General features: G+C 39.8%; 1 protein-coding gene across 1 annotated transcript in view; it reads right to left on the bottom strand.

Annotated features, from left to right (window-relative positions):
* Window positions 1-18,246, bottom strand: part of shcbp1 (SHC SH2-domain binding protein 1) — a 33,071-nt gene extending 14,825 nt beyond the window's left edge. Inside the window, exons 1-10 of the mRNA XM_067997480.1 lie at window positions 18,024-18,246; window positions 12,685-12,738; window positions 12,237-12,404; window positions 11,441-11,556; window positions 7,749-7,957; window positions 6,025-6,120; window positions 3,923-4,162; window positions 3,314-3,488; window positions 2,191-2,311; window positions 850-981 (exon numbers count right to left, since the gene is read on the bottom strand). Of these exons, the coding sequence (XP_067853581.1) occupies window positions 850-981; window positions 2,191-2,311; window positions 3,314-3,488; window positions 3,923-4,162; window positions 6,025-6,120; window positions 7,749-7,957; window positions 11,441-11,556; window positions 12,237-12,404; window positions 12,685-12,738; window positions 18,024-18,159 (1,447 nt within the window). The 5' untranslated portion in view covers window positions 18,160-18,246. The remainder of the gene's footprint in view (window positions 1-849; window positions 982-2,190; window positions 2,312-3,313; window positions 3,489-3,922; window positions 4,163-6,024; window positions 6,121-7,748; window positions 7,958-11,440; window positions 11,557-12,236; window positions 12,405-12,684; window positions 12,739-18,023) is intronic.
* Window positions 18,247-19,602: the final 1,356 nt, after the last annotated feature.

Raw genomic sequence — 19,602 nt, 5'->3', positions numbered from 1 at the left:
TACAACCTGCAAATCAGAAGCTAATGCCAAACTCATTACTGAACATTAAAGTTTAATAACTGCACACGAGATGTAATAAAATGTCTCATTAACTCTCATCCCAAGAAATCAATCAACTTAAAACATCTTACAAGCTGTTCATGCAACCATGCTGAAATCATGAAAATAAACGCTCATTTTTGAAGTAAAAAATATTGCAATTAATGCATTGAAAATATTTAATTTATCCAACATTGGATTAACAATAGTGGTTAAATAGTACATTAAGCCTATTTCCTAAAAAATTATAAAAATAAAAGCTTATTTTTCAAAAAGGTGAAACCAGAATTTAGGACCTTTATCATTAGCCTGCTGTAACTTAGTAAAAGGCACAAGTTCTTACTACACACCCAGCAAGTAAGGAGTTAATATATTAATTGCAAAAATCTAGGCTAGCCAGGCCAGATCAGATGGAAGTCTGCCTGTTTTATTGTGACCAATCGCATCCTTGGTTGCTACTGCACCTCTGGCATCAGGGCTGAGTATGCAGACAGGGCAGACAAACGACGCCATCCCCAAAACTATACAAATGAGCACCAATGTATATTTAAATCACATTTAGGTGAGTTGGTACTCAAAAGACATGTACTCTGACAATGTGATGAGGGTATCAAGATATTGAAGATGTGAGAATAACTGATGCATCTACAGTAAAGCACAAGAAAGTATCAGTAATAAGGAGAGCAGAATAGTAAGGAAGGGGTTTTTAATAACAATTAATTTATTTATAAAAATATAGGTCTTTAGAAATTTATTTTAATTCTTATAGGCTTTTTTGCCTCTCAGAATAGGAAATTATACTGTACTTACATAAAATACCCTCTGTAGCATCATGCTGAATAAATTTCAGATTGGATATTTTTATACAACTGGCTGTACAATCCACAAAGGTGTCCCCTTTACCTTCTTTTTCCAGCACTACATCATCAGGAAGTCCATACCCTAGGCACAGGGAGAAAACAAAGTGAAATATTTTCATGATTTGGTGGAAAACAAATTGCAACAGATTTGTAGGATATTAACACTTTCTAAAATGCCAAGACATCACCACAACATGCATTGTGAAAAACTACTGAAAGGTTTTCTGGGGTAACAAAGTATTGTTTGAAGCACAAAATGTCTCCAGGTCTTGCTATTCTGCTCTCTATACTGGTGAACTACTAATCTGTAAGGATTTACAAACACTAGCATTCTTATAAAATGCAAATACCCTCTACTAAATATCAAATGATTTATTCCTATTCAGTTTGATAGGAGTGTGCCTGCGTCTGCATGTGAAAGAGAAAGAATAAGATTAAACAACACCAGAGCAGGAACCTCCAGCAGATCCCTAAATCTCTAATATCCCAACATCAGAGCTGGCTTTTTCTCCATCTCTTCAACTGCCCCACTCCCAACTCAGTCACAGTGCATTCCCAGTTGTTAGTTCAGCGCAATCACTACTGAAATTAGACAGCAAGCCCTCTCCTCCCAAAGTTCTGTTCTTTACTCCAATTCCCAAGATTCTACTGAAAAGATGTGTGCTTTGCCTTTTCCTCGTGGTTTGATCATGTTAAATAAGACTCCACCTCCATGTCCAATCACATGCCTAGTGGCCACCACTCGGATCCAAGCCTTTTGATCTCCCTGCCATTGCCCACTCTGCTCCCTCTTCATTTTTTCCTCCAGCCTCTGCCATCAATGCACACTAACTCAATTTCTTCTAAGCAGCATGTCCCTCTCTAACCCCCACCGCCTCAATACTACTCATATTTGACTGTGGTTGTTAAATTAGAATAAAACCAGTCTTAGTAATTCATGTGAAATGCTTTGAGAAGGAGGCCAAGAGATTTGATAAAGCACTATAAAAATGTAAATCTTTCAAATCTTCAGTCTATGGTGACTTGAATTTGTATTAGACCAGCAAGGAAGGCATTAATTCACAAAGATGATTATAAACAGGTATCACTAGATTCAAACTGAAATAGTCTCATTGAAAGACCTCTGCCTAAGCATCACGAAAACAGGAATATATGTTACACCACAACTTTTAAACGAGTTGGTAAATGTTGCTTGCGTTGACAAATATCACTCTTCCCCTCCCCTAGTTCACAGATAAGAAAGCCTGTGTGAAGGTGCAACATGTACACACTTCATTCCTCCAGCCCCTACCTTCTACTTGAATGGAATCAGCAATTCTGAAGTAGCCATTCACACAGTAATGACCAGGGCAGATGACAACAACATCTCCTTCATAGCAGGCATTTACTGCTATAAGCGGGTCACTGTGAAACTGATAGAGAGACAAAAGTAGTAACAGTAAAACCTTTACCCCTACTTTCAAGATATACATTTCATATAAATATAAAGCATTTTCCTACACTGGCAATCTTTAGATTCTTATCGGTAAGGAAAACCATGGTCGTGCAGTTCTTTGTTCCTTTCAACTTTAGTTATACTAACTCTTTGGGTGATTTTCATGTATCCCCTAAATTTCATAAATCTGTTTAAAGATGATCAGAGGGGCCAGCATTGCATGAAGTATTAGACAATCTCTCAAAGAGCTATTTGTGCTTTTCTTGTAAAAAAAAAATCGCCAGACTCTCTCCACTCTAGTTTAAAAATTATGTTGGTTCACACAACAAAGTTTTCCAAGTTGTTAATGTTGCATTAAACCAATTAGTTTAACAAAGTTTACACCACAAAAGTTTAAATGAAAACTTAATAGCAAGGACAAAGCTGGGTCAGTTTAGATCTTTTGATAGCACTCTCGGCTTTGGATCAGAAGGTTGCGAATTCAAGCCACATACACAGGGCACATAATCTAGCTGGCACTCCAGTGTAGCACTGTATTGGAGGTATCATCCTCTGGATATGTTAAACAAGATCCCATCAGCTTGCACCAGTGGTTCAGCTGGACATTAAAGATCCCATGGCTTTATTTAAAAAAAAGGAGAGGGAGATTCCCTTGCCCTGGCTAAGATTCCTCTCTCAAGCAACACCACCAAAATGACCAACTGGCCATTTGTCTCATTGCTGTTTGTGATGTTGCTGGCGTACAATGGTTGTGAACATGCCTACATAACAAGCCACTGCACTTCAAAAATAATTAATTGCGTGAATAAAATACTGCAAACATCCATTTTTTCTTGTAATGCCAAAATGTTTGTTTATTAAAGGTTACAAATTTGTCCACTCTGCTGTGTCTCAGGACTGTATTTTTGATTGTGTTAGGACTGAACTCAAAGGTTTCATTCAAATATTTCATTCATTAACGGTCAATGAAAATCATTACCTCTAGCACTTGCTCCTGAATAACGTAGTCCTGGTTTAATTTCTCCCTCAACAGAGATTGCAGTAGACTAATGGTCATGGAGCTTGAAACAACATGAATAACTTTTTCACCTGAAGGACGAATTCCTTTAGCCTGCTTCGTTGGCAATCCATAGCCATCCTGACGTAGCACGTACCTAAAGATAAATTTTTCTTAAAGTTATTGATCTTTTTAACTAGGATCAGATTTTCAGCTTCATCTCGCTTCATTCAAATTTCTCCATTATATTTCCCCCAACCATTATCACTCAGTTTCATCCATCCTTCCAGGATTTCAGTATTTTTTTAAAAATCAAAGATGACTCCGAAACCTTGACTACAATAGACATTTGTTTCAAACCACTCTCTTTATGGGATATAGTATGTGCATATAATTAGGCAAATGAAACATAAGTCCATATACTGCGAGACATAGGCAAATATGGTTTTACAAAAAGCTTCAACTGTGGTAAAAATTTAGAAAGAAAATGCATAGCTTAGAATAATTGCAAATTTTCAGGACTTTCAAAATCTAACAGGAAAAGCATGAGGTATTGTTTGTAAATAGGAGTGAAAAAAAAGTAAGGATTACCTATAAAGTGGGGTCTCCATTATTCGAAGTTTATATTTAAGCTTCTCCAATTGTTCACAAAGTTTAACTCCTTCCACCATGGAAACATTATTCACTTCAGATTCAGATTCAGAATCGCTGGTAGAAATATTATTTCTCAGTTTTATAAATTCCTTATATGTCTCCTCACACTTTGACAACAGCCGATGATATTCAGCAATGAGATCAGCAGGAACACGATCTTCAAGAATATCATAGTACCTGAATTTTTTAAAAAAGTGAACGCTTTCTCCATTAGAGGTGCAACCTTAATTTTGTAACCAGCCCAGATCACACTCCGTTACCATATTCTAAAGGCTACTGCTGCAGCATTGAATATTTTCAATCTTTTTATTAGAATTATTATAGTTAATTTGGACATGATGTAAATATTTCAGGACACAGATACATCCAGTTCTAATTCTGGTGCAATTATTAGGTTTCAAAGATTCCAAGTGAAAATGGCAAAGTTCTGTTTCAGCTCTTTTTTGTATTTCAATGAGGCATTCTATGTTGATTGATCAAGAATGAAATTCGGTTGCCATCGCCTGCAGTACTGATTAAATATAAGGACATGTGCCGTGAGTTCATCCAGTGAGGAGCTGAACCATATAATTTTTTTTTAAAAATTCGTTCATGGGATGTGGGTATCGTTGGCAAGGCCAGCATTTATTGCCCATCCCTAATTTCCCTCGAGAAGGTGGTGGTGAGCCGCCTTCTTGAACCGCTGCAGTCCATATGGTGAAGGTTCTCCCACAGTGCTTTTAGGTAGGGAGTTCCAGGATTTTGACCCAGGGATGATGAATGAAACAAGACCAAATGCAATCTTCAGTCTTTGTGGAGTTAGCCAAATTTTGTCAGGGCAGCCATGGGAGCATTATGATTAGCCTCAGCACCTCATTGGGGAGGGAAACTTGGCCATAGCTCCTGCACCTGACTGCTAGCCAGCAACTGCTGTTGGATATTGCCGATGACAGGACTACACCTATGCATGATGCCCCCACTGTGAAATAGCCTGCCAAAACTCAGTGTCAAAGCTTTAATATGAATAAAGGCATTTGGACAAGGCACCATAAGCAAATGGTATTGGAGAAATGCACCCCAACAAGGAATCAACACTTTGAACAGAGGACGGGAAGGAAGAAAATTGGTGAGAATTTAGAGAAAACATTGTGCATTTCAGTAACATTATTACAATCAAAACATTGTTAGTTCCCCAAGTTCAATTAATAACAATATTAAAACCCATTTTAATCAAATGGCTTTAGAAATAAATTTTTTGTCAGATTTCAGTTTGCTTAGAGCACCATCTGGTGTCAGGAATCTGCCAAATAAGAAGCAGCCAAAATGAACAGTGAAACTGAATAATGGTACAGTGAAATAAAGGATTATAGGTGGCCCTGGGTAGGTTGAGATTTAGGCTAAATGGTTGTGGAGGATCTCATAATATACTGATAATGTAGCCATGAATGAATTATGACGGTCATACATACCAAAATTCACTAGGCCAGCTAATTTCATTGACAGGTATACATTTAAGTAAAATTGGTTAAAATTTAAAACATTTATAAGGTGGACAATGACTACAGGTAAGGACTTTCAGTAATAATTAAATAACTGATCATGTTTATAGGTTAGTTTTTTTAAGTTTTACTTTTTAAAATAATTATATTTCAGAGTTTCTACATTAGCTGCTGAATGTTTGTGCCATACTATGTTTTTCGTACCATTGCACTGCATTTGTATCATTTTAGCTGTACATTACAAGAGGTGTTTTTAAGTTGGGAATGCTAGTCTCTCACAACTTGGTTAATTAATTTCTGATATGTTGGAATCAGGGCAATAGTGAAGTTATCACTTTATATGGTAATTACATATTTAAACCTAGCAAAACCAAATTTTGTGATTTCTATTAGAATCAGATGCAGAACTTACAGAAAGATCTCTGCATTTCTAGAAAATACTGTTCCATATTAATTTGAGATATCTGAGTAGTCAGAAAATTATATTGACACTAGAAATGCTGAAGCACTTCTCAATTTGCCAATGGTCACCCATGTCAAACCTTGGCAAAATATACTTACAGCTTTAATCTTGGTTCACAACATCTGACAAAGTAATCAAAATCATCATCTTCGTCATCTTCATCCCAACTTCTCCAGATATGTTGGTAGAAAAATCTACAAAATATCAAGCAATTTATATTAATTGTAACCAATTGGAATAAACTTTAAAATACATAAATAAATACATGCATGAGAGAGATGCTGAAAACATTAAACTAACCATATAGAACACTTGGAGAAATCATTTACCATGGAGATTCATATGATTATTGGGCAAGTAATGTTAGGAAAAGTCCCAGGAGAAAGGTTTCCTCGCAAGTTTTATTCAGTCTTAAGGTTCCTACTTGCTGCAGTTCTGTTATAGGTATTTGAACAAGCTTTGACCTCAAAGATATTGCCTCCATTTAGGTCAGCTAATAATCTTTTGTATTGCTGAAACCTAAGAAAAATCCATGGTGAAATAAAAGCTATAGATTTACATCCTTAATAAATGTAGGCTTTAAAATAGTGGTAAAAATTTTGCCAGGTGATTGGAGAATATCTAGGAAGCATCATCCACCTAGATCAGGTGAGCTTTTCAAACTGAAAAAAACACTCAGCCAATAATCTCTCACATCCTTGACGTATAATTTATGAAACTTGAAACTGGACAGATCCTTTTCACTGATGTGGAAATGGTCATACAGGGAATTATCTGTTCTAAGCCTTGGAGTGTCTTGGCTTTGGCCAAAATAGTTGATCAAAACAATATATAATTAACCAATCACACTGATCCTGAATAACAAACTACTTTTGGATTCCCTCCCACTGAGAACAGGAAAACAGAGTTGTCCTCGCTCCTTAAGATTGTTCATTTTAGCACCAATGACAAGTGTAACAACTCTTTACAAATCTAGTAAGGAAAATTCAATGAAAATGGACAGGCACTTGATATATCATAACATTTTTGTCTTTAGATTTCCAGTGCCCAATTTGCAGCCCACACGCTTCTCCCATCTATTAATTTTAATGGACAGAAAATCACAGGGTCTAGAAATTGGGCATATGCTCAATTTCTTATTATGTTTCTTTCTTCCAGAAGAGGTTCCATTGAAAATTTACCCCACAATGTCCAGCCATCTAAAATCTCTACTTTAGCTTTCTGTTTGTGTTCAGAACCAATAGAAAGGAAAGTTCATTTTATTTCATAACATCCAATTCCTTTTCACTGTAAAAATAAAGCCACATACAAAACAGACAAAAAATATTTTCAGCTTCTTTCAGCTGCCAGGATTCCCACTTACAAACCAGCAAACGTGCAAAAGGAGGCCAGTTGTAATCACACCTGCATAACACTGTCCAGCATCATCTGCTGCTCCCTCTCCAGGCATCTTACTATCACCCTCCATCTTTTCTAGCACTTACTACCCAGGCCTTTCTATTCCTTGTTGCTCAGTTCCAACCTTGCTTCTCCTGGCACACCAATCCACTCCTGGGTTTCATCTTGCTGCTTGATTTGCGACTTCTTTTGCCAGTGAACAATGAAGCTTGTTTTACAATTGAACAGATACTCATCATACAAGTTAAAAACATGTCTGTTTTATTGGTCAACAAGCTAGAGATTATTCATAGTTTTTTTACACCTAACATTTTGGCAGTAATCACATGAGGCAAAAGGGAGAGACTCATCAAGTATATTCAATTTTCTAAATTTTCATATGTGGTTTTAAAAAAAAACATAAATCTTTCACTAAATTTATTACCTGAGATGTTCAATTGCGAGGGCTGTTTGGTCAAACTCTCCTGACTCATCAAACACCACATATAATTCTTGCAGTGGCACAAGGTGCTCCTTTGCCTCAAGGAAACATTCCATTGCCTCTGTGTTAAGAGAATATGTTTCAGACTCATAAAGGAATGGTTCTGTTAGCTTTACCACTGCCCTGAGGCTCGAAGTCTTCACATCAGTCACCTGAAATTATAAGCAGATACCTTCTTAAAAGCAGAATTACTGACAAGCTGAGTATTTTATTTTCTGATTATTTTTAACCAATGTGATTTAGATTGCAAATCTTCACTAACTACTGTTTTTGATATGTACTTGTTGCAAAACACAATTGTAACTAGAACAGTTTTGATCATGATGTTTGTTCAAAATAACAGTTTGCACTGGGGCGTTACACCAGCGCAGTAGGGGCTCTTCTTTTGAGGTAAGGCACATTATTGAGGCACAATAGAGAATCTAATCCATGAGAACATAGTAACAAAACAAAAAATTGTCTATATGATATTAAAGTTAGGCTAAATCAATATTAAAATGTTGTTTGAATATGAATTTCTACATAAGTGGTTGGCCAATACACACAACTAGTTGTAGATAATTAGCCTTTGTCAACTTATTTAATGTGAATGTCTGACCTAAATGTATTTTTGCACAAAACATAGCCCATTATTTGTTTATATGGAAGCCCCCCGCCTTTACAGGAGTACCTTATATCAATTTATCTTGGTGATGACTGTCTAAAACTGTAATTTACTGTTATCAGGTATAAAACCCAGTGTAATTCGAGGACATGAACACCACCAAGAGGAGACATAAGGATAAGCTTTCCACTGGCACAATCCTGACGTGAAGCTTTGCCTGCTGGGATTAAAATTAATGGACAGAAAATTGTGGATTGCTTGCACACAATTTCCCGATGTGTTCCTGGCGGGTGGGGCTCTGAGTGGAAGCGCACAAGAGATTTTACCCTATAATCTCTAGGTCATAACTGCATTGTTGAGTGAAACTATTCTACTCAGATCTTGGGGACTATGTTTGTTGTACACAATCTTCAGAGACTGTTTCTACATGTAGTAAAATATCCTTGTTCTCCTTGAAATTTGTCATGGTTTTCTATGCTCTATTCGCAAAGCTGAGGGACAATATTAACCCCTTATAAGCATTTACCATCAGAGCTTGCAGTTGCAATTGGATGAAAATCAGGTAGGTTCTACAATGGGTGCACGATCCGCTCCACCAGGTTACCACCCTTGCGTGAAGTTTAAAATTACCCCTGTATTTCTAAAAGCTTAGAGAGAATTGTAAAAACTACAGATTATACTCCTTTTAAAAGGAAAGTTAACAATTTGTGTAGTGCAAGTTTGGTTATTATTCTGTATTAGCACCTTGCCAATCTTTCTGTATTGTGCCTTATTCTACCTGTAAATAATTCTGGACATGTAGTTTTAGTCTGTAAACAGTGCTCTAGTAGTGTGGTATTTTTGATGACAGAAGAAGATACTAGGCATTCCACATATTCCCCAGTAAAAAAATATAGCTTGATATGTGGATACAGGGTAGACCTGAGCTTTACTAATCTATGCACAATGAATAAAGTCCCTGATTTTGGTTCATATTAAAATCAGTCTGCTTATGGAAATTATCAACGCATAAATATGAGAATAAGTGTTAGAAAAAACTCGAACTGAATCTTGGTAACTATATATCTGAAATAAGACACAGTTTGGGGAAAAAGAGATCTGAAATTAAAACAGAACATGCTAGCAAAATATTGTGGGCCTATAAGTCCTGAGGAGCACACACCATGGACTGGTGAACCCAATGTGCTTTGTTTGGATTTTCTGTTTTAATTTCAGATCTGCTACATCTGCAGTTTGTCTTTTTCCTCTTTTTTGCTATTTTCCCGCTGTTTTCTCGCAATTATTGTTTCTGTAGGTCTCTCCCATGTCTTTTCACCTTACACTATTTGCACATTCTTTTGTTCTTTTAATATCATTCCTTTACCTCATTATTAGATAATATAAAAGTGAATCAGTTTTCTATTAAGCAATCTTGAGGTCATTCATTACTTCTTTTCTGTTATTGGTGTATCTGTTCATTCATTCCCACTCCCCATTCTTCTCTCAAATTTTTCAAACCTAATTAAAATTCCTGCTCATCTTTCAGTTTTCAATTATGATGAAAGGTTACAAAATGAAATAACCTTTTCCCATTTACAGATGCTGCCTGACCTATTGAGTATTTCCAGCATTTTCTGTTTCTATTTCAGATTTCTATGATTTGCAATTTTTTATCTTGTTACTTTACTGACTAATCCCATTTCTTACACCTTTCAAAACAACAAGGGCACCCAAACTTTCCTATCTTAAAATCCTGGATCAAATATGACCACTCCCTGTGATGGATATGGGCAGAAATCAATACAATTAAGTGCTTTCTCGTAATTACTTAATATTGGCAATGCCTATTACCCTCAGTCTATGTAATGTATTCTTGTTTATTTTCATTTATTTAATTTGATAACTGGAATGTGGCTAAGCAAAAGGTTCATACAGTCCTCAAACAACCCGAGATCAGAATGTGCAACAAAGTTTCTCTCTTTTGCAGGCTATAGATTGCATTATTTACTGGGCTTGGATCTGATAAAATGAAGACCTCATTCAGATAGTGCTATTTTACCCTCAAAATGTTTCTTAGGCATGACAGCAGCAAGAACCAAACAGGTGCATCTAAGATCCCCTGTTCATCCTCATGCTAGAGTTTGGGTCCTTGCTTGAAGTCAGAGGACTGAGCCCTAAATTTGTTACGTATCTACGAGGCTAGGTCCAAAGTCGAGATACCAAGCTGGGTGTTTTTTATAAAGCTATATTTTGGAGATACTGTTGTGCAACAAAAAACCTCCACTGGATTGTTTTATAATCTAGACCTACTGATGACGTAATGACATAACATTCTAAAAGAAACTTTGACTTTGGATTTTGTGCCCAAAATTAGCAACTTTGCCAAATTGGTCAAAAAGATTAATGTCTTGGAGTTATAACCAAGAGGACTTGCATGAGAAATCAAAGAGAAAACAGAATCAAAAGTATAACTAAGCGCATAAAAAAGTTAAAAACTATATTTTTCTAAAACTTACTAAAAGCTGAAATGCTTGGCTCAGGAAGTTGAATAAAAGCAACACCGGGAGCTTAAAGATACTGGAGGCAAAAAAGACTGAGTTGTCATGCAAGTTCTGAGCCTTTATCCAGGACACGAACAGGGGGTTACAAGAGAGGGAATGGCGCTTCTACATGACTAAAAAAAATTAATTCCCCAGTCAATCAAGAGTGGACAAGTTCCTTGAGTGCGTGAAGGATGCCTGAATGACAAAGGATAGGCAGAGTATTAAGGACTGAAATTTAAAATTGATAATGGCTCAACTTAGATTTGAATCGGTGAAATTTGAGAAGTAGGAGTAAATAATATTCATACTTTTCTCACAGCACACCAAAGATTTCTCACCTCATTGGTATAACCAAGGGATTGAAGCCCATTAGATCTTGGAGACCACACATACTAAAATGAGTTGTGTTAATGTTGGTATTTACCCATCTTAGCTGGATTAACTAGGTTCTTCAGCACTGCAAGCAGAAGTACCAAAATGCATTCATTACCATCACTGTACACATTTACCTCAACAAGCACCTCAAACCTATCATTAGACCAGATTGCTTGCCATCCGTACGGTTCTAGGACCTTCTCCAAATATTCTGCAATGAAATCTTTCACCTCCGATGGTTTAGTATCACCTGTTAATTAAGAGAACCACAATCAAATTATCACCAACAGTGAATCCTCAATTACTTTAAACTAATATTCTATTCAAGAATTTCAGGCAACATTGTGAACCATAAGAACTTAATACAAAAATATGGAATGAGAAAAGGTGCTATTATGTGCATTCCTTCCATAGACATTATCCAACTTGCTTAAATTTCCAAAAGTGAATAACCACAGGCAAAAAAAATAAAACTTTGCAAAATTTCTTCTAGGTCTCCAAGGTAACCTATCAAAACTCAAAAATATCAACCTTATATTAAAATCTGTCTTATGTAGCCTGAGCAGCTACTTTCCATCAGCACAGAAGCCATTATGTACCACAGAATATTTGATCACTTACACATACACTTATGCCCAAAACCTATAATTCCTTTCTTAACCAGATATTTATCCTGCTCTTTAATTGACAAAGCATTAAGTGTTTCTACAAATTAATTATTCTGTAAAAATATTCTCCCATCTCTAGTCTCACTTGTATGCCTGCTCTCTCTCCTTGCTGCCACTGTCAAAGTTAACTACCTCCTTGTATCTAAATTAAAATGAAAAGTATGGCTAAAGATCTGGATCATGATGTGGGGTCAATATTACAGTACTACTTTCCGCCTATACTACTTTCAATATAGAAACATTACTGATAGAAATAACAAACCCAAGATGTAGTCCTGGTAAGCCTTGTATCGCTCATAGTAGGAGAGTTGGGTTGTTTCAACAACTTCTGGAAACTTGGCCGTTCCTCCATGCAAAAGTTTTTTTGAAGTTATTTCCTTCTTGGGACTGTCACAATTGTTTCTACTTTCCACTTGATCTTGAAAGAGACCTGGATTTAAAAATATACTGTTTACTGTCAAGCACAGCTCCTTAGACAACTGGAAATAATCACACTAGTTCCTTACTAACATTAGTGTTAGATGCAGTATTATAATGATATTATTACTGTACTAATGGTATTTACCTACAGAACCTACAAAGAATCATACAGTTGCTCTTGAAGCAAGACTGATATTGATTCCTGCAAGATCAACTGGCAGGGTTATCTGCACCCAAAGGGTATTACAGCCCATAATTCACACGAGTTCCCATGCTATTTGGATACTTACGAGTAGCTACATGGCCAACAGATCCATTGGGGCTGTCAAGTCCACCACTGTCCACTGCAGGAAATAGTTAAAAGATTGCATTAGTGTGAGCATTAGCGAGAATAGAAGAATATATTTGAAACAAGCAACATTTACTACATCAAAACTCATGATGCTACATTTTGGGTGTGCATATAGAGTTGTTATTATTGCAGAGGGTACAGTTGCCTAGTGCTTATAATACCGTTCTAGCAACTTAGTGGTTGTGTGTTCAATCCTACCATGGCAAGTTATGAAACTGAATTCAGTAAATCTAGTAGTTTGTACGCTGGCACCATAAAATGACCATGAAATCTGCTGGATTGTTCTAAAAATCTAACTGGTTCACTAATGCCTTCAGGAAAGGGAATCTGCAACCCTACCCAGACTGGCCGACAAATGACTCCAGTCCCACACTACGGGGTTGACTCTTAATGCCCTCAGGGGAACTAGATATGGGAAACAAATACAGCCATGCCAATGTAACCCACATCCCAAGAATAAATATTTTAAAAATTGCATTATTTCATGATTGCGGTAGTCATAACACAATGTACCATCTTAAACACAGATATTTAGGAGCTTTCCTTGTAAGATTAAAGGCTAGTGCATTTTGGGATTTTTAAAAATCTCTATCGGTATTCAATTCTATCCACACCAGATACATTGCTGAAGCTTTCAGTGTTCATAACCAACTTTGCAAACAGACCAATACTGGCTCTAGGACTGGCAAAGGCCTGAACTGGATAGAGTGAAGCAGTTGACACTGGATACCGACACATAACATCTGAGCTTTCTCTGTTCCACACAATTTCACCAAAATTAATGGTGAAAATCAGTGGATGTGTTAATAATCATACTGGAATGTCTTTTGGCTTCTCTTGAGTTTGGGAGATAGGCACCGTCATCCACTGGAAAATACTACTTTCTAGCAACATTTCTTCCTCACTTAGCCGTGTAGTAAAGTATACGCATTCAAAGGAGCAACACCATGAAGAAGTTTCTCAATTGCATGTTGCAAATATCATTGACCATCTGCCATCACAAAGCTAGTCTTTCAACAAGCTGATCTACCCAATCCTTGGATTCTATGATCTTTAGCAGTTTCAAAGTTCCTACTGCCACAGAGAACTCCAGTTCAGGCTCTCAGTCACGTAAAACAAAGAGGTTAACACTGCTTCAAACTTACAGAAATGCGTCATGGGTAGTCACATTGAAATTTCGATGGCTATTACTAGCAGACTAGAATTAAACTTCAAAAATTATAAGGGCAGTATTAGGAAATGAATTCCTTCATCTACCTCCCTTTATCACAGCAACAAGGCACTTGAATTAGGTAATTTTTTTACTTATGGTCCCTAACAGTCTCCATGCTTTTGTAGCTGTAAACAATAAGAATTTCAAACCATGGGCCCAATCACAGAATAACTATGCATGCACCCATTTATATATAAAGCAAAATGGTTAGTACATTCACTCCTTAAAGTTCTCAATGTGGCGAAACGCAGATTTCACTTTTAACCTGTGTAAAGGGAATTTGCTACAAGTTTGCAAGTCTCAAAATTGGTGGGGAACACTGAAACCCTGCAGCTACTATCAGAAAGGGGTGTCTAAGCTTTTGTCTTTGTGACCAAAGTTTAAATCCATCTTCATATTAATTTGCATATATCTCAGAGGAATGGTGAGGGCAGAAGCTGGGCTGCAGCTGAAAACAGCTACTGAGAATACTGAAATTAGATAAGGGATAAAAAAAAGAAAGCCGAGGATATACTGCTGATGTTTGAACAGAGGCAATGGAAAAGAAACTACTGGAGACTAAAGGAATAAAGCATGAAACAGCGTCATAATAATTACACCATAAAAGGCTATTCATTCATTATACGTCATTTGGTGCAGCTATCTGCTCTAATCCCATTTTCCTGCCTTTTCGCCATATCCTTCTTGCATTCCTTTTCAAATATTTATTCACTTGCCTCTTAAATTATGTTGTAGTCTCCGCCTCAATAGCCACTTGTCCATGTTCTAATAACCCTCTGTATGAAAAAAAATCTAACTTCTCCTTTTGTTCTTTTATGGATAATCCTGAGATTATAGGCCCCCTTTTTTTTAAAAAAAGTGACTCATCTCCTTTCTCTTTTTAAAAAAAACTAGACACTTTGAAGTGCATTATCTGGTTTGTGACATCTTCAGCATGTTGGAAGCAAATTGGATAGATTCTACTGACTAGTAAAATAACAATGTTTAAGTACATAAAAGGGACATTTGCCAAGTTGTTGGCCAAACCTTTTCATCTGTTTATCAAAATCAAACACAATGACACCCAAAAAGCTTCATTGTAAAATACATCATAATGAGTGCTCCAGAGCAAAGCAATTGAATTCACTTTTAAGTCCTAAAAATATCACAGCGTCAGCTTTCCTGGGAAACGTAGTCAGGGTTGCATAATAGCCTCACCACCCAGAGTGAATGAAAATAGATGATTTGTGTTCCCTACTTTCTGACATGTTAATTGCCCAACAAATCAAAGAACAGGTCAGTTTCTTTATCAAAAACAGTGACACACATCAATAAAAGAGAATCCAAAGTTGAAGTTTATATTTGTGGCTTTGTTCCATATCAACACTGGATCAATTGCCAAGTTAAGAAATTTGATTACAAATTAATCTACTGATTAATCAGCATGAATATACCTACAACAAAATAGCTCCATCACCTCCTTTTTTAATTTGCATAACGTGTGCTCTAAGCAGTTTTACAAGTTTTGTAGAAGTGCAATTACATTTTCTGGATTCCCTTTATAGACCTGTACTGTAAGACAAGAAATCAAAAACTGTGCAGATCGCACCGTATTTTTCAATTTACGTTGCTTAGACAAATAACACTCACTCAGAAGATTTAATTCAGAGAGGGGAACCCTGTCAATATACCCGAGGGTGATTCAGGTTGGTGGAGGACCCCTGTCAGTGTATCGGAGGGTGATTCAGGTTGATGGGGGACCCCTGTGAGTGTATCTGAGGGTCATTCAGGTTGATGGGGGACCCCTGTGAGCATATCCGAGGGTGATTCAGGTTGGTGGAGGACCCCTATGAGTGTATCTGAGGGTCATTCAGGTTGATGGGGGACCCCTGTGAGCATATCTGAGGGTGATTCAGGTTGGTGGAGGACCCCTGTGAGTGTATCTGAGGGTGATTCAGGTTGATGGGGGACCCTGTGAGTGTATCTGTGGGTGATTCAGGTTGATGGGGGGAGGGACCCCTGTCAGTGTATCTGAGGGTGATTCAGGTTGGGGGGGGGTGGGGGATGGGGGGGGGGGGGTGGCGGCACTCCTGTCAGTGTATCTGAGGGTGATTCAGGTTGGTGTTGGGGGGGGGGGGTGGACCCCTGTCAGTGTATCTGATGATGTGGAGATGCCGGTGATGGACTGAGCTGGACAAACGTAAGGAGTCTTACAACACCAGGTTATAGTCCAACAGCTTTATTTGAAATCACAAGCTTTCGGAGGCTTCCTCCTTCGTCAGGTGAGTGTGGGATTCCATAAAGGTACAGCATATATAGTCAGAGAACAATGCCTGGTGATTACAGATAATCTTTCCAACTGCCCGTTATCAAAGCAATCAAAGGAGTTGAATGGTGTTCAGACAGAGAAACATTACATACAAGACTATCTGAGGGTGATTCAGGTTGGTGTGGGGGGGACCGCCGACAATGGATCTGAGGGTGATTCAGGTTGGTATGGGGAGGGGGGGTGACCCCTGTCAGTGTATATGAGGGTGATTCAGGTTGATGTTGGGGGGGGGGGGGGTCGGACCCCAGACAGTGTATCTGAAGGTGATTCAGGTTGGTATGGGGGGGGGCTATCAGTGTATCTGAGGGTGATTCTGGTTGGTATGGGGGGGGGGGGGGGCTATCAGTGTATCTGAAGGTGATTCTGGTTGGTATGGGGGGGGGCTATCAGTGTATCTGAGGGTGATTCTGGTTGGTATGGGGGGGGGGGGGCTATCAGTGTATCTGAGGGTGATTCTGGTTGGTATGGGGGGGGGGGGCTATCAGTGTATCTGAAGGTGATTCTGGTTGGTATGGGGGGGGGCTATCAGTGTATCTGAGGGTGATTCTGGTTGGTATGGGGGGGGGGCTATCAGTGTATCTGAGGGTGATTCTGGTTGGTATGGGGGGGGGGGGGCTATCAGTGTATCTGAGGGTGATTCTGGTTGGTATGGGGGGGGGGGGGCTATCAGTGTATCTGAAGGTGATTCTGGTTGGTATGGGGGGGGGGCTATCAGTGTATCTGAGGGTGATTCAGGTTGGTATGGGGTGGGGTGCTATCAGTGTATCTGAGGGTGATTCTGGTTGGTATGGGGGGGGGCTATCAGTGTATCTGAGGGTGATTCAGGTTGGTATGGGGGGGGGGGGCTATCAGTGTATCTGAGGGTGATTCAGGTTGGTATGGGGGGGGGCTATCAGTGTATCTGAGGGTGATTCAGGTTGGTATGGGGGGGGGGGGGGGCTATCAGTGTATCTGAGGGTGATTCAGGTTGGTATGGGGGGGGGGGCTATCAGTGTATCTGAGGGTGATTCAGGTTGGTATGGGGGGGGCTATCAGTGTATCTGAGGGTGATTCAGGTTGGTATGGGGGGCGCTATCAGTGTATCTGAGGGTGATTCTGGTTGGTATGGGGGGGGGGGCTATCAGTGTATCTGAAGGTGATTCAGGTTGGTATGGGGGGGGGGGCTATCAGTGTATCTGAGGGTGATTCAGGTTGGTATGGGGTGGGGCGCTATCAGTGTATCTGAGGGTGATTCTGGTTGGTATGGGGGGGGGGGGGGCTATCAGTGTATCTGAGGGTGATTCTGGTTGGTATGGGGGGGGGGGCTATCAGTGTATCTGAAGGTGATTCAGGTTGGTATGGGGGGGGGGGCTATCAGTGTATCTGAGGGTGATTCAGGTTGGTATGGGGGGGGGGGGCTATCAGTGTATCTGAGGGTGATTCAGGTTGGTATGGGGGGGGGGCGCTATCAGTGTATCTGAGGGTGATTCAGGTTGGTATGGGGGGGGCTATCAGTGTATCTGAGGGTGATTCAGGTTGGTATGGGGGGGGGGCTATCAGTGTATCTGAGGGTGATTCAGGTTGGTATGGGGGGGGGGGCTATCAGTGTATCTGAGGGTGATTCAGGTTGGTATGGGGGGGGGGGGTCGGACCCCAGTGTATCTGAGGGTGATTCAGACCAGGGCGGGGCTCGGCCCCCTTGTGTGTTGTACGGAGGGCCTCGGGTATTCGGTCCGATGCTCTGATGGTACCTGTAGCGAGCTCCTCTCGCACTCACCTCCTGCGGCCACTGACAGTTTATCTCCAGCCTCGTCCTCTCTGCCGCCGGGCGGCTCCCGCTGGTTCGCCTCCGCCGTTTCCTTACCGTCCGGCGCTGCCTCAACCGGCTGAACCCGCCGGCGCTCCTCAGACATCACACGGGTTAGAGGCGCTGGGGGATCCCGAAGCCTGAACTACGAACAGGCCCCTCAGTCGCGCTCTCTCCCGCGCGGCCGACGGTTACACCTCGTTCCGGATTTAAAATTTTGCCGCTGGAATCTCGTTGACGGCTACGTCACCTGCGCGCCCTGATTGGTTGAACGGCAGGCAGCGTCGGAGCGGTCGCTGAACAAGTTCCACAGGGCGCGGCGCAGCGCCCTCTAGCGGGGAACAAATACTCGGTCCCGGTCTTTGAGGAATCGTCTGCATCATTTCACAAGGAAGGGGTTACAACAAAGGATAATTTTATTTTCATTAAGACTGTGGGAGTACCTGCACCATACGGACTGCAGCGGTTCAAGAAGGCAGCTCACCACCACCTTCTCAAGGGCAATCGGGGATGGGCAATAAATGCTGGCTTTGCCAGCGACGTCCACACCCCATGACTGAATTAAAAAATAGCTTTTGGGTGGGGAGTTAATGATTATAACCTATTTCTAATAAAAATGATTAGCTCACCACCGCTACCTTCTCAATGGCAACAAGGGATGGGTAAAAAATGCTGGCCTTGCTAGCGACGCTTATAGCCCGAGAATAAATTAAAAATATGATGTGGAGATGCCAGTGATGGACTAGGGTGGACAAATGTAAGGAGTCGTACAACACCAGGTTATCTCCGAAAGCTTGTGATTTCAAATAAAGCTGTTGGACTATAACCTGGTGTTGTACGACTCCTTAAATTAAAAATAGTAAAGGCTAGGCTCAAATAGTATAGTTGTCTACGACAGGACGTGGATAACATCCAGGCTTGAGCTGAAAAGTAGCAAGTAAAATTCATGCCACATTAGTGCAAAGTTGAACAAGAAAAAACCCAGCCATTTCCCCTTGACCGTCAATGGTTCCACCATTACGGAGTCCTCCACCACGAACACCTTGGGGGGCACTATTAACCAGAAGCTTAACTTTACCAGCCATATCATCACCATAGCTACAAGATCAGGGAAGAGGCTGGGTACTCTATGATGAGTGGCTTATTTTCTGACCCCCTCAAAGCCTATCCATTGTCTACAAGGCTCAAGTTCGGAGTGTGATAGAATATTCAACACCCACCTGGACGGGTGCAGCCACAACTATAATGGAAGCTTGACACCATCCAGGACAGAGCACTTTACTTGATCGTGCCCCTGCCACTAATTGCAGCACTGTGGCTCTACTATGTGCAAGCTTCAGGATGCACTGTAGCAACTCAATAAGATTACTTGAACAGCACCTCCCCCCACCATCTCTATCGTTGAGAAGGACAAGAGCAGGAATATCATTGGAACACCATCACCTCCACGTCCCCCTCCAATTCACACACCATTCTGACTTGGATATATATATATATATATATATCACTGTTCCTTCACAGTCACCGGAACAATATTTTGGAATACCCT

This window comes from Heptranchias perlo, chromosome 16 (genome assembly GCF_035084215.1).
Source record: "Heptranchias perlo isolate sHepPer1 chromosome 16, sHepPer1.hap1, whole genome shotgun sequence".
NCBI lineage: Eukaryota > Metazoa > Chordata > Chondrichthyes > Hexanchiformes > Hexanchidae > Heptranchias > Heptranchias perlo.
The sequence above is the reverse complement of the archived record's forward strand: the minus strand, read 5'-3'. Positions and strand labels throughout refer to the sequence as shown.